Source organism: Podarcis filfolensis (assembly GCF_964270895.1).
Source record: "Podarcis filfolensis genome assembly, chromosome: 5".
NCBI lineage: Eukaryota > Metazoa > Chordata > Lepidosauria > Squamata > Lacertidae > Podarcis > Podarcis filfolensis.
Window position 1 is genome coordinate 38,841,466 of NC_139608.1, and position 15,921 is coordinate 38,857,386.

At 43.3% G+C, this 15,921-nt stretch overlaps 1 protein-coding gene across 20 annotated transcripts in view; it reads left to right on the top strand.

The window, feature by feature from the left end:
• The window catches only part of KIF1A (kinesin family member 1A), a 119,355-nt gene that overhangs the window by 42,855 nt on the left and 60,579 nt on the right, over window positions 1-15,921 (top strand). For 10 of the 20 annotated variants that reach the window (XM_083616195.1, XM_083616208.1, XM_083616206.1 and 7 more), the window contains exons 8-17: window positions 628-705; window positions 1,216-1,281; window positions 2,611-2,628; window positions 4,472-4,547; window positions 4,972-5,050; window positions 6,738-6,880; window positions 8,224-8,250; window positions 11,747-11,958; window positions 12,429-12,508; window positions 13,129-13,204. In XM_083616195.1, coding sequence (XP_083472321.1) covers window positions 628-705; window positions 1,216-1,281; window positions 2,611-2,628; window positions 4,472-4,547; window positions 4,972-5,050; window positions 6,738-6,880; window positions 8,224-8,250; window positions 11,747-11,958; window positions 12,429-12,508; window positions 13,129-13,204 — 855 coding nt within the window. The remainder of the gene's footprint in view (window positions 1-627; window positions 706-1,215; window positions 1,282-2,610; window positions 2,629-4,471; window positions 4,548-4,971; window positions 5,051-6,737; window positions 6,881-8,223; window positions 8,251-11,746; window positions 11,959-12,428; window positions 12,509-13,128; window positions 13,205-15,921) is intronic. The other 10 variants (XM_083616213.1, XM_083616200.1, XM_083616201.1 and 7 more) reach the window with 2 other exon arrangements.

A 15,921-nucleotide genomic window follows, 5' to 3' on the forward strand; every position in this document is an offset into this window, starting at 1 on the left:
TGCTGCTGCCTCTGACTATGGAAGTGCCATGTAGCCATCATGGTTATTAGCCTTAAGGCCTATGCACCTTTAATGGGTCTGGATGCTCTGGATACTGGATCCTCTGGACTGCTGCCAGAGTTGGGACAAATGTGGTCGTCATGGGGAGCCCAATTGGGCAAGCATCTTGTGTTGTTATGGTTTCTTGGTTGTTTTATTGTACATTGCCTTGAGTTTTGTTATAGACAGAAAGGAAATGAACAAGTTTTAATTTTTAAAAAACATTGGAAAAAATACAGAAACAGTTCTCAGTTTAGCCTGTCTAGTCAGCACTTGTGTGATGAGTAGAGTGAAGGATTTCCTTCCGAATGAGACTCTTAAAGCTTCCAACATCTCGACTGCATGTGGCCCTTCTAGTGTCATGCCAAGCAAGAGTTGGTATGAGTCCAACACTTTCATTTGAACAAAGCATTTGCTGCTAAACTGTTGTGCCTTGTTATGAAACATCATCGTGGTCGTGCGTTCTATTTCTTTCCTGCCTTTCTTGCATCAGACTCAAAAGTGGCATATGTCAGTACCTAGGTGGCCTCTTGTTCAGGTGGTAGATATCATAGGCAACAAGTTCCTCATCTGTTTTTCTGATTTCAGGTCAGCAAAATTAGCTTAGTGGATCTTGCAGGGAGTGAACGAGCTGATTCCACAGGAGCAAAAGGCACAAGACTGAAGGTAAGAGAAGAGACCAAATTAAACTAGAAATGGATGCATGTGTCTTTATTGTATGTAGGATTGGGTACACCAAGCCTCTCAGACACTATGGCATAAGGTTATCTCTTGGAAAATACCAAAAAACCCCTGAAATGTATGAAAGTGTCCTGGTAATTATCACTATCCATGTACCATTCCTTTTCTGCAGTCCATACTTGCTCATATTCCATTTTTTTCCATTTCATTCATTTTACTGCTGGTTCCTTATTGCCTAAGTATTAATGCCACCCCATATTGCTCATTCTGGTTGAGAAACAGGCAAAGCTGTCTGTCACTGCATGGGAGAGGAGTTTCACCAAATTATTATTATTGTTACTGTTGTTGTTGTTGTTGAGGAGGTAACTTCTCAAGGGAGTAATTCTTAATCCTGATGGTTGTGTGAAGCAGAATGTCCTCAGCGGTTGAAATTTCTTTGTGAAAAGTTTGTGTTGGAATTAGTTGCTCCAAATAAGGATTGTCTTGTTCTTACAGGAAGGAGCAAACATCAATAAATCACTCACTACGCTGGGGAAGGTGATTTCTGCTCTGGCTGAGATGGTAAGGATTGATAGTTATGAGTTTATATACAGAGTTTACATCTCTCAATACATACTCTGCAATGCTTCACTAGAATTGCTCAGCCATTTGGTCCCTGGAGCGGCTATGAATCTTCTATTATTATTATTATTATTATTATTATTATTATTATTATTATTATTATTATTTCTATACTGCCTGTCATCTGAGGATCACAGGGCAGTTTATAGTATAAAAACACAAAAATTCATACCATAATAACAAACAAAAGCAATATTCTCCCCTCTACAGTTTAAAAGGCCATAGCTTGTTTAATTAGCCAAAGGCCTGAGAGAAGAGGAATAAAGTTTGGGAGATGCCCTGTGTTTCAGTTTGTGGAAGATATGCATGTGCAATTAGGCTTTTTTTTTTTAAGCCCCCGTCTCCTTATGTGCTTTTTTTTGGGGGGGGGGGAGGGAATGTGATAATCAAAACAGGAAATTTCCAATACATTTAAGTTTCTAAAATTAAGTCTAATGTCCAAAAATGTTATGTGAAAAATAAAACAAAGACAGGACATTTTTGTTAATTGTCTCTTTAAAAATTAAAACGCCAGAGAACAATATCTGTAAAGAATAGTTATTTTTGTTTGAAAACATTCTGGCAGCTCTTAATCATACAAGATGTAGTTGATTTGAGCTGAAAGGTCTGAACATTTCAGGAATGGATCTTAGCGGGAGAAAACCTTTGTATGGTTGACATATGCTCCTTATTTTGTCAAGTCTAGCACCCTATCTTCCACACCACTGTAATTCTATGAACCTTATCTCTGAACCGTGATGGGCAGAGCATAAGACTAGGTTGGGGAGTATCAAGGTGGAGCAACCACTACTTCCCAAACTCTGCTGCTTGTGCTGACTAGGTCAGAATATGTCTCTTGCTACACCAGCTTGAGGCTGGCACAGCAGAGAGGCCTCAGGATTGGTTGGGATATCTTCAGGACTTTGGATCGCCCTGCCCCCAAATTTTCTGTCTCAGGGCGTTCCCACACTTTACGGATGGCCAGAGAGAACTGCTATTGGTAGTTTCCTGCCACACTGAGTACAGAGCTCTCCTCACCAGTGGAAGTTGTCAGAGAGTTCCCTGCACCTTATCCTGACCCCTCCCATTCGCACAGAACTAGGTTAGGATTGCGTCGCAAATGCTCTCCATCTGGGCATGTGGGTATTATATCTGGCTTGTGAGAAGTCAGGATGTTGGCCCCATTTTCTTATTTCAGTTAGTCCCCAAATCCAATTGTTCTTTTATTTGACCCATTTTGGTAATACATGTTTATGCAACTCTAATCAGTATCTTTGTTTTTTCCCCCAGGATTCAGGACCAAATAAGGTAAATAATACCTGTGCTTTGGAGGGGGTTATAGGAATGAGCTGATCTCCCTTGTTCTCTTCCATAACTAGCTTGGAGACATAGGTGCCACCTCATGCCAAAGATTGTGGGTGCCTGCAACAAAGGGCTTCAACTTTGCCTATTGGTTTTGTGGAGGCCCACATCTTCTTGTGGCTGCAGTTACAATCCTATACATCTTCCAGATGTACAGTCGTAACTCGGCTCTCGAATGCCTTGGGAGTCGAATGTTCCGGCTCCCAAACAGTTGAAAACCGGAAGTGAGTGTTCTGGTTTTCGAACATTCTTTCAGAAGCCAAATGTCCGACGGAGCTTCCGATTGGCTGCAGGAGCTTCCTGCAGCTAATCAGAAGCTGTGCTTTGGAAGTCGAACGTTTTGGAAGTCGAACAGACTTCCGGACTGGATTGTGTTCGACTTCCAAGGTACGACACTAATTGAATTTACTTCCAAGCAAGAGAGGAAAAGTCTATATGAGCACATCACAGAATTGACATGCTAAGTCTTTGTTAGCATTTCTATCCCCTCCTTTGTCTACACCAGGGGTCAGCAACCCGCGGCTCCGGAGCCGCATGTGGCTCTTTTACACCTTTGCCGCGGCTCCGGGGCGGATACTAGCGAGGGGAGGAGGCGCATTGTGCGCCCCGACACTCCCCTCTGTGGCGGGCGCTGTACTGGCTGTGACGTCGCATGGGGGCGGTGCGTGCGTTAGTCATGCACCGTCCCGACGTCACCTTCCCGCCCGCCCGCTACATTGTAAGGGGCATGTACGCTGGTCACTGCATTGAAAGGGGCATGTACGCTGGTCACTGTTTTGAAGGGGAGTGAAGAACACACACACAAAAAAGGTAACTTGTTAATTTAACATTTATTTCTATGAGGAGGAGTAATTCTGAGGGGTCAAACAAAGAAATAATAAAAAGTGACAAAAAAGTTATTTTTATAATGACGAGTTTTGCGGCTCCCAGTTTTTTTTTCTTCGGAAATGGGTCCAAGTGGCTCTTTTTGTCTTAAAGGTTGCAGACCCCTGGTCTGCACATACACACACATACTTGTCTTCCTTCCATGCATGGGTGTATTCAAGGGAGGGGGGCAGGGGGGCAGTTGCCCCCCCCGGTTAAGTAAAACAATAGAAATACTTAATTAACTGGCCAATCAGGTCAGTTCTGCCCCCCTAACAGAAATCCTGGCTACTCCATGTAACCTTTAAAAAAGCCAACCATATTTTTTTCTGGTCAGCTGCAGCTGGTGCAACTAATGGGCTCTTGTGCAGAGAGCAGGGCTGGTGTTAGCAAGAGAGGCATAGGTGTTTTCCCATGTGTTCCATGGTGCCTGCCTGAAGTTCTCAGCTTTGTTTCTCCTGGTAGTTGGAACCTTAAATAAAATCAAAGTGATCGAGAAGAGACAGATCCAGCCCATTGTTATCTCCCACCCCATAAAATGACCTAGATCCTAACACACTTGCCATGGATTCAGTGGGGCTTACTTCTGTGCTGAGGATAGGCGGTGGGTGGGAAGTGGGGGGCTCCTTCACGATATATCGCCCCCGTCATCAGTCATGTAGGACCACCCCCAGGAAACAGTTCCAATGCATATGAGTGTACCTGGGATTGACCACTCAAACAGTGCTGAATGCAGAGTGAAACTGGCTTTGGGGAAACTGCAACAAAATGCAGAATTTCAGAAGAAACAAGTGAATTCTGGGTACTACGTACATGGATTCAAAGAACAGGGGTGTACATATGCTTAATGTTCTGTCTTCCTTGGATTGGCAAACAATTTCAGAATCAGAAGTATATGTTTAATTGTGTTCTGTCCTCCCTGTAGAATAAGAAGAAGAAAAAAACAGACTTTATTCCATACCGGGATTCTGTACTTACCTGGCTGCTCCGAGAAAATCTAGGTACTTTGTTCTCATGACTTATCTTAGATCTATCCTTAATCTCTGATTTCTTGGCAGTGGCCCCGCAGGTTGTTTATTGTAAGACTCCTTCTATTGGAGGGGTGGGTAACACTCCAATAAGCAGCACCATTGCCAGAAATTTCATTGCATCAATATGGTCAAGCATGGATAGTGCATTGCTAGTACCCAATTTTTCTCCAACTTGCACAACGTTTGGGTGACTGATGAGGCTATCATGGTGCTTGGGGCAGTTTTATTGTTTGCTCATACCTTGTGAGCAAAATGATATGGTGAACATGAGAGTGAAATACTATATATAGAGGAAGAGTGTTAGAAAGGAAAGGAAGGGAACCAAAGGAGAGATGTGGTATGTAACTTTATATTTGTACCAGACACTGTTTTTCTGTGTTAATTTCCTGGGCAGGTGGTAACTCTCGGACTGCTATGGTTGCTGCTCTCAGTCCAGCTGACATCAACTATGATGAGACTCTCAGCACCTTAAGGTAGGTCCCATGCAAGTTTTCTCACACTCTGAATGGGGCCAAGGGGTAAAAGATTCCCCTTTTGAAATTAGACTATGTTGCTTGTATGAGACTACTCTCAAGATGTTCCAGGAGGAAAACATGTTTGGATACTGAGTAAACAGGAACTCTTTTTCCCAGTGGATTATTTTGGGAATATGAAGTAAAAAAAAAAATTTTTTTTAATGGAAAATCTGGATCCTCCAAGTCTGGAAATGCAGGTTTGCATATAATGTTCATATCACAACAATTTCAAGTTGGTTCCACAGAAAAGCACTGAGCGTATATTAACTTACTGCCACTTTGGTCACTTGATTAACCCACAGTAGTTTCACAATAACAGCAGTGGTGAATATGTCCTTTTGGAGCCTGGAAAAGCATGCTGATACACCTTGATCAGATACATCAAGCAGGAAGAAAATTCACATGGTGAAAAAACAGCCTGACTTTATTATAGGAGCTATGCAAATAAAGTTGAATGAAGGTATCCATGTATGTTCTCCTCCTAACATCCTATCTATTTCCACCGTTAATAACATCACCACAGTTCTTTGCTAATAGTGTAGCAGAGCTCCTTCCTATGGAAGGCACTGAATATGCTTTGCTGTTAACTAATGTTGTTGCCACAGGAACAGTCTGAGGTTCCACCACTTCTTCGTCCATATCATTGTCCTTCAGGGATTTCACTGTGCTATTATTATCAGCTTGACTCTGCATAAGAGGGATGAAACATCCCTGTTCACTTGTGAGCAACCCCTCTCGATTCAGACTGCCAGACTAAGATGCTTTATTGATGTGTCTGAGGAGGCCAGATTCTCAGGCTGCAGCAACTGAAACCAATCCCCCAAGGGGTCATTCGATGGTGCTCCAGGGACCTCCAATGGAGCCAGACCAATTGTGGCATCAAGCTCAGCATGGATCTGAGTGATTCTGCCCTCAAGGTAGTCCACAAATCTCTCACAGCAGACTAGTGACTGGTCTGTTTTCAGTGATACAACCCAGGTCTGGGCCAGCTGGTTCACCACTCTAAAGAGCTCTGCTGGCGATTCTCTTAGAGTGCAGTAGAGGCCGGGAAAGTCCCAGTATGCTCCCCTATCCAGGGCCCTACAGAATCTCTCTACTATACTAGCGGTGTAATCATATTTTGTATTTCCTGGTAGAAGTAATAATATTGGCAGTTTTCAGTTCTTACCTCAAATATTTCATTTGTATTGGTATTTTATCTTATTTTATTATACACCATTTTTGTAACTTTGGTTTATGAAGCAATTTACAAATCTGCAAATAAAATTAAAAAAGTGGCATGGCCCTGAATGTTTTTCTCCAGCTTGGGGGCATGTGTGTGTTGTGTGTGTGTAGTGATGGAGGCAGGTGGGCAGGTAGGTAGATGGAAGGGTGTGGGGTTGGAGGCTCACCAGGGTGATGTGCGAAAGAATTGATCTCTGTGTGTCCTTGGTTACCAAAACTGAGTGTGGAACGAGGTCTTGTATAGCTCAGAATTGGACTGGAATTAAGTGAGCTATTTTCTGAGTTTGGGAGGGAAACTTTGGGAGGGTTTTCTGAGACTGAAATGAGGAAGCTCACCTCAGTGTGCTTCCGTAGAAGCCACACAGTATGGCACTGTCAGCAGCCCTTCCTAGTTTACCCAGAATGAATCTTGCTCCTACAGGTATGCTGACCGAGCTAAGCAGATCAGATGCAACGCCGTCATTAATGAGGATCCTAACAACAAACTGATCAGAGAACTGAAGGATGAAGTGGCTCGCCTGAGAGACCTGCTGTACGCCCAGGGCCTGGGAGACATCATTGACAGTATGTTACATTTCTACGCATTGGACTGGGACTGGCATTTATCCCCACCTTGAATAGAACAAGATCCACCCTCTGTGTGGTTTCCCTTTCTGCTTGATAGCCCTCCTGCCCTCCTGCCCTACTGCAAAGTGACAATAAGAAGGTATAAGGGTCAGGTCACATGTTATAGCCACCATGTGGAAGCTAAGTCATTGCATACAATGGCTGTGTCACTACAAACTGTTGAACAAAAGATGTGCTCTCACATGGTGACAATTGCTCAATCTAAGTATGGAGCTACTGCAAGTGAATAGCTCACTGTGTTGTCACACCTGCCAGATGGAGGTAATATGGAAAATGACCCCAAGGCAGCTCTGTTACTGGACTTGCTTATCTTTTCCTTCCCCATTGTTTCCTCCTGATTCCCTAAAAGTATTATCCGTCTTTGCACACCTGGTTTCAGGCACATCCCTCTACATGACCCATAGCTTTTTACAGGCCCAGTCATAGAATCAGTGCTTTCTTTCTGGGGGTACGCAGGGGTACACATACCCCTAAACATTTTGTGAATCTAAGTTTGGCCTCATTGAGGGGCAGTATTTCAATATGAGTAGGAAAATGAGAGTACCCCTAATCATTTTTTTTAGGGGGGGAAAAACCACTGCACAGGATCATAGCAGTATTTCAGTTCTCCTGCTGTCTGACTTGGGAGAATTGTGTCACCACATTATATTGCTGTGGTAGCTTCCTACGCTGTGAATGAGGGAGAAATAGTTTGACGTGAAGGATATGCATCTCAGGGCCTTTCCTGCCAATAATATAAATTGAGCAATAAAAAAGTTCAGTTGATGCAGGGGATCCAGATGTCTTTCTCTCAGATAGCACATTTGTTGTGAGATGTAGGGATTTTGGTTTCTTTATCCCACAGCAATCAAACAGCAGTATTTTGATGCTAGGAAGATGGAATCTACCACCTACAGCGTGTAAGTGCTGCAGAGAAGGTGGGCTTATAAGTTTCATGTTTCCTTTATTGGATGGTGACTGTGTCATTGCTGAAAACCACCATTTTGTTAGCATTTTAGTTTCATTTTCCACACCCCTATATTTGCTTGGATGTTGTGTGCACCTGAAAAGGTGCTCACACATCTTCCCATTTAAACTAGTTTGATAGAAGACTATCCCCTTGCAGTCAGTCTGATTCCTATCCTGCACCATGGAAATACATGGCATACTGTACAAAAGAACAAATTCCAGGTTTCTGGTAATGTGGAAAGGCCCTCAGGTGTTGTTTCTTTATACCTATGAGATAAACCTACTCTTGTTTTCTTTGTCTTCCCCCCGCACCCTTCTCCTATCTCTCTTAGCCAATCCTGTTCCAGGAGGACCTAAATGTGTGTATTCCCCATTGCTGATATTTTGTGTGCTTCTCTGCTTCTGACAGGCTCAGTCATAGCTAAGGAACATAACTACAGCATGAGAAAGGAGACAGTTCCCCAAGTACAGTTCAGCAAGGCTATTGGGAACATGGTTGCCTTCATAGCTCCCCAACCTGATATTCATACAGTCTCCTGTAGGGAGGAGGGGAAAAAAGAAGCATCAGCGATAATCCAGTCACCGTGTTAAACATAACCTTGATGGGCACCCACTGCTTTCAACAGCACCAATGAGAGATTGCTGTGCTGAGTCCTGCACTCTAATTATAACCTTGTTCCATAGAAATGGTCTTTCTTCCCATGAAGAGGCCCAGGTGTGAGACTGCTCCTCACAACTGGAGAAGATCTATCCCAAACCCTGAGAATCCTGTAATGAGATCTTTTCTGGGCTTGACTGACACATGGACCCATAGACAAAATAAACTTCACAATCTATACCTCCTCCAGGCCATTTTGCCCTGCATCCTTAGCTGGAGGTCCTGCAGCTCTTCACCATACCTTGACTTTGTCTTTCACAATCTTATTATCCAGGAAACTTTTCCTGCTAAAATCTTCTGGGCAGTCTATGCTCTTGAGGTTTCCTTTCTCTATGCTGTAACTGTGTTTCCTGCTGCTTTTGCTGCTGTTGCTGCTTCTGCTTCTGCTGGGACTGGGTCTAACGAATATGTTCTGGGTGGGAGAGGGAAGGAGGAAGGAGGAAGGAAACTAAGGTATCTGCTTCAGGCCACAGGTGGCACAGTTGTTACTGGTGATCCTATTTGGCCTTCCTGCTGATTGTATGGTTGTACCTGTTAGGAATGTTGCTGGAATAGTTAATTGGCTGATGGGTGTGACAGAATGAACTGGCTTTTGCTGGCATGTTAAAAGGCGCTGCAGTCTGTGCCTTGTTTGTGAGCAGTGCAGCCTACACTCTGATCTAAAACACCCATTTAAACCACAGGCAGGCGAACCAAATTTCCTAGGGCTTGTATATTCTCAGAAACCACCCAGTGTCCATGCATTAAAAACCCAACTGGGCCTGCCCCCCCCCCGGATTGCACAGGTCCTGCCTTCCCTCCGCCCATCTGCTGAACAAAGCCCAAGACATCTATTTATATTATTAAACATATTGAACATATGATTTATTGAACCAGAAATCCAACCCAAATCAGAGTAGTTAACAGTGCTGCTCACCTGATTACACCTGGATTTCTGATGTTGTTACTAATTTAACAATTATGCTGAGTTACCAACCTGTTTGCCAATGCCCTTTTCTAAAACATAGCCTCGGGAAATAGTGCATCAATATTTACTCTGCTCTTTACTCAAGAGCCATAGTCTTGGCTCTCCATACTCAAAGAGATTTTGTAAGGGTGGGGAATGGGGGAAGCAGACAAAGTATTGTAATGGTGTGAGAGTGATGCCTGGTTGCCAGGCTGTGTTGGCTAACCAGCGGCGGCGGAGCCCCGGGGCTGGTGGGCACATGCCAGAGAGAGAGCGCCGCGCCATGAAGGTGGGGCGTGCCACCGAAGCAACTGCGTTCTCCTCACCGGAGAGACAAAGCAGCTCCGTGTGCCAATCCCACATTGCTTTTGCAGGCAGCACAGGACCTGCAGGGTGCCTGAGCTGCCGTGTTCCTTCTGGGTGCCCTCGCAGCCCTGGATCATTCCAGTATCTCCAATGCTTGGAGGCGCGGCCGGCTCACAGCCTTGGATCCCAGCATTGGAGAGGGGGAGCGTTGCTTCTCCAATGCTCAGCACTGAGCTTGCAGGATGCCTGAGCTGTTTCACCCTTCTCAGGTGCCCTCCAGACTCCAGGTGGAGAGCCTCTGAGAAGGAGGCAACAGGCAAGCGCCAACCCCGCGCTCCTTTTGTGATCAGCTCAGGGCTCGCAGGACGCCTGAGCTGTTTCCTTCTCCTTTGGCTTCGTCCTGCTGGAGAGTGCCTGAGAAGGATGCAACAGATCATGACCAGCAGGAGGGCACTCCGCCCCCCAAAACCATGCCCAGGGTGACAGCAACCCCCCCCCCCATGCTAGGCCTCTGCTAGCTAGGCCTCTGAACAGAGGCTGATAATTTAGCTGCAGAGGAGAGGACAACTGTATTGCAAGGCCAGAGCGTTATACATTGCTGCAAAAAGATTTACCTGGACAGTCTGAGAAAGGTGTTCCTGGTTATTGTTGTTTATAATGTTTAGGGAAGCAGAAAATGAGATTTACATCATGTAAAACTCTCTGAGTTTTCTCCTGGATTTCATGCATCTCAGGTATGTTTGGCCTTTTTGGCATTACAAAGATGCATGCCCTGGACTCTTTCAGTTTCCTATTCCTTGTTAAAATGCAGTGAAAAGGTAAAAATTAGAAGGGGACTTCTTTGAGCAGGAAGGTCACTCATTTCAGAGTCTCTGAATATGCACAGCTTTTGTCCTAATCTTAGATGATGCCAAAAAAACTGAAACAGCAGCCATCTTATCGTGATCTAGATGAATGAACAAGAAATGCCTTGAGAATTCCCAACAGCTAACCTCCTACTTTGCCTTTTTTCTTTGAGTTTTGACCGAAATGGCTGATACTCAATGACTATTTTGAGCCATATAGGGAAGATGCCGTGTCTATGGTCCTGCTTTTTCAAGCAACACTTCCATTCTGACCTTCACAAACAGATGGAAAGTTGAAAACTTGGTTCTAAATTCAAGCTCTTGGGCTCATTAATATTATGCTAACACTAACTCTTAAAACACTAAACTTTTGCTGGAAACATTTATTTGTTTTAGTTTGGACATGAACCTCATAAAACTAATGTGATGTTAACATGCAATACCCTTGGATGTAAAAAACGCTGATACTAATTTTACCTGTTTCAACAGTGTTTGAAATTTCCTGTTAGACCCAAAAAGTTTATTTATTCTATGCTCTTCATTTTGGGGCCTTTTCTGGTTTTTATCAATAGTAATGATGCAACAGATGTGGAATGACAGGAAGCTTTGGAGCATTTGACACCAGCCAAAGATCCAACCTTTATTTGAGAGCAGATGTCTATATTACATATCTAGAACATGTGTTGCAGGGGTAGGGATCCCATGACCTTCCACATTTTGTTAAACTCCAGATCCCATCTGTCCTGAAATCTTCTCCTGCATGGCCTTAATAGACATGTTATCCAGGAATTTTTCTATCCCCTGCCTATGATGCTAGAGGAGAAGGGGTCCACAGTGGTTGTAGACAAGATCTTCAGTAAGCTGTCCATTTCCCCCAAGGCACAGGCATGAGCAAAGTGAGACTTAATATAAGCTGATGTTAGGCTCCTGCCCTGGCACCTATACCCACATTATTGTCTGTGTATCTCTTCGTTGAATTTCTACCTTTCTCCTCATTGCATCATGTTGCTATTTCCCAACTGCATTTCTTTTCTCTATCTTTTCCTTCCTTCTTGTCTTTGTGTCTTTCCCTCTTCTTTCTCCCCTCCCGAACCCCTTAGACATGTCCGACTTTCAGAACAATAATGATAATCGTAGAGTGGCAGATATGAGTCAACGCCATGACAATCTCTCCACAGTGACCAATGCCTTGGTAGGAATGAGCCCGTCCTCCTCACTCTCAGCCTTGTCCAGCCGAGCTGCTTCGGTCTCCAGTCTCCACGAACGCATCATGTTTGCTCCAGGTAGTGAAGAAGCCATTGAGAGACTGAAGGTAAGAGCCAAGATCATGCATGCCATATTTGTACTACAGAGATACTGATGGTGGGAAACTTGGTAGAAAGAGACCATAGCAGAGACAAAAATTGTTAGTCTCCAGTGTTGCCTTTAAATGTTATAACTTTGTTCAGATGATGTTGGAAAGAATCTGAAGCCACCTGTTAACTATGATCAGGTCAAATGTGAAAGTGCACTGTGCATATTCCAGTAGTGGAATAAAGTTGTTCTGATTGTTGCATCCTGGACAGGGAATCTGAAGCCCTCCAGAAGTTCTTGGACTCCAGCTCCCATCAACCCCAGCCAGCATGGCCATTGATTGGGGATGATGGGAGTTTTAGTTCAGCAAAACTGGAGGGCCACAGATTTACCATCCCTGTCCTAGAGAAAGGTTGATAAGCTCTGCATAATGCATTGCAGGCAATATATTCCTAGTTCAATGTTTTATGTTCAACTTTCCCACTGCAGGAAACTGAGAAGATCATTGCTGAGCTGAATGAAACATGGGAAGAAAAGCTGCGCAGGACAGAAGCAATTCGTATGGAGAGGTAGGAGTCAAGCTATGAGGGCTATATTCATATAAAAGTTCACACCTGAGTCTATGTGGCTTGACATTTTCTTTCATCACAGTATGGCCTCAGTATAACAGAGAAACACTCCATGTATGGGCAGAGAGCCACTTGTTAAAGTCATCATGAGGAGCAATTGCCACATGGAGGCTGTTTCAACTCATAGACTCCCCATTTATGATAACTAGAGATCCTGAGAGGCTGAGAATTGTTGGACCAGGAAGAACCATTTCATATGTTACTTTTTGAAAAATGCATGGTGCATGTTGGAGTGCAAGAAATCTCTCCCTGCCCCATCAAGTTCAGCAGAAAGCCAAGTGAAGAGGGCTCATCTTTCATTTCATCACATGTTTCCCCCAAAAGCATGGCTCTTTCTGTGCCTCAGAGCCTGCTGTTAACACTTACCTTTGCTACTATTCCACTCACCCCTGTTTATCCTTCCCCAACATCAAAACTTCCCCAAGACCAGCATTTTAATGATTTACGTCTGCTACCATCAATTTTGTTTAGAGAACATGGTGCAGTCTCTTTCTGAATTCTACAAGATCCAGGCCTTGGCAGAGTTGTTAAATTCTTTGGTATCCTTTGGTATTTTCCAGGGAAGCTTTGCTTGCAGAAATGGGAGTGGCTATGAGAGAAGATGGTGGTACACTGGGAGTATTTTCACCTAAAAAGGTAGGATTCTTTTTCTGCCTCTTCCACTGTGCTCAATTGCATTTTGATATCTGCTAATGGCGAAATATATATATCAAATAAATATAGAGACAAAACTCCACCTGAGACTCTGGTGATGCATAGATGTTTACATTAGCATTTTGAATGAATGTTTTCCCCCTTTCTGAATTGTCTGCTGCTGCTGCTGCTACACAATTAGTACTCATATAGCAATAGTCCATATTAAATTTCTATTAGAAGATCCAGCAGTAGCTTGTTTCTGTTTCCATTGGGCTGCTTGAAAGAAACAGAATTAGGCCTGTCCTGCTGAGTAATTACACTTGGGGGTACTCCCTTATTCATAAGAACATAAGAAGAGATCCATCTACTCAGTGGCCAACAAGATGGCACAAGGGAGCCCACAAGGAGAGCATGACAGATATTCAGCAACCAGTTGTCAGTGGCATCTTGCCTCCAAACATCAGGGTCCCATTTAGCCTTCATGGTTAATAGTCATTGATAGACCCATCTTCTATGCGTGTGTCTAATCCCCACTAACAGTCCACTCTAGTTGCTGGAGGACCAAGAACTCTATGAATGCATATTCTTTCTTCATTCATTGATATTTTAAATCAAAGTCTCTTGCTATTAAAACACATAGATATGTTAAAGGTGTTTTTCTTCAGTACAGTGAACATGAAAAGAGGACTGTTTGATGGCACTTTCCCCACCCAACAGCATAGGGAGGCAAGAAGTAGAACTAATGGTGTTTGTACAACCCTATAACCCAACTGCCTAGAACTAGTCTTCTTACATCATATTAGTTATGCTCAGGCAGAGCCAAAAGAAGCCTTGTCCTGATTCTAATACAGTTTATCAACCCCTGTTCTCCTGGGTATGTGTGAAATTATTACAGGTCCAATAGCACAACATATTTCAGAAGGTAGCAAGGAGTGGGGAACTCAACACTCTAGCAAGGAACATGAATGTTAGTTCCTTAGGTCTTTATTTCATTTCTCAAAATTTACATATGATTACTAGAACAGTTTATAGTAGAACACTTTGATTCATATGTTTGTGATAATGATTTATTTTGACATATTGCACATTTGAATTCTTTCTTTTCTTTCTTCCTTTGTCACGTAGCCACTCCCAGTTAAACCCCCAGTTAAACCCCAGGATGTTTTCCTGGAGAGTCTAGGGGTGTTTTCCCCTAAGAAGGTTGGTCTTGTTAGTTAAGGGGTTGTATTGGAGTGATCTGTGTGATTCCTTTTCAGACAATTGGTTTGTACTGCCTGGTGCCAAGAAAACATTCTGAATTCTGTACATGGTGACTAGAAGTAGTTCAGGGAGAAGGAAGGCACAGCGACATTCAGCATGTTTTCTATGAATTACATAATTGAAATCATTACAAAGGGTGATGTAATAAGCTTGTTTGTTCACCCATGACTCTGCCCCATGTCACAAGCAAAGTATGTTACGTTACATGGTGCCTAATTCAGTAGTGGAAAGAGCTCTGCATCATACTGCCTCCTCTCTGGAGAGAGGCCTCAGGTGTTGATTGCTTAGAGGCAGGAGAACAGAGCTCAGCATGGCGGTTGCATCTGCGTGCCTGCTCCAGTAACTGCTCATACTTATAAGCAGGGCTGTCAATCAACTGATTGTAATCATTTCACTGCCTTACTTCTGACTGATTGATCAGTGTTTAAAGTGCATAGGTACAGCTTTTCAGTGAAGATGATAATTTCATACTGAGAACAGTTGCTGAAACTTCGGGTTCATCCACACTTCCATTTGCCCATCTGCTTCCCCCCTGGAAAACCCATGGTTTAGCGCTAAATTGGAACAAATGGCAATTGAGTTTTTAGCAGATTGCCTCCCCCGACCCAAGAGCAGGTTTTCTGGGGCTGAAGCAGTGGGGCAAAGGCAAAACTGCTCAGACCTGTGCCTAGAAATCACAGGACAAGTGGAAAACTGCATGGACGCATGTTTGCTATTTGTGGAATTCCAATCCTTGCATGAGTAAATGGTATCTGGTCCACTTTGCATGGTGTTCAGATTGCTGTGATAATTGCAATGCTGATATCTTTCCAAGAAGGGATTCCATGATGGCAATGGCAGTAATGTTCTGTAAGTCATTTGATCTAACATAATGTTCATCTGTTGAACCCCCAAAATTAGGACCTTGCACATGGCAGAGTGAGACCTTTAAAATTAAAATGTACTTCTTTTCTGAACACTTGGTAACGTGAGCATGTTGTTTCAGTAGGATGAATCACATTTTTATTAATAATTTTTATATCACTTTGTATTGTGTGGGAAAATGCTTGATAAAATGGCTCGTTATTTCCATTTCGGAGAGGAGACATAGAAATTGAAGGAAATAAACTTCTTAAGACAAGTAGCTATATGTTTGAAGGCAGGGCAGGAGGAGAGTTTTGATGTTGTGCAATTGCTGCTCCTTACTCTGCAAGAAGATCTGATACAAGAATCTCAAGCAGACGTGAAAAAACCTTAGAGAGCATACCCTCCAACATTTCTTCAATGAAAATAGGGACGTCTCATTCCATAATGATAATTTTACTATTTATACCCCACACATCTTACTGGGTTGCCACAGCCACTCTGCACAGCTTCCAACACATATAAAAACATAATAAAACATTAAACATTAAAAAAACCCTTCCCTTTACAGGAAGGTGGCTCAGATGGCTCTGGGGTCGGATAACTCCATATCC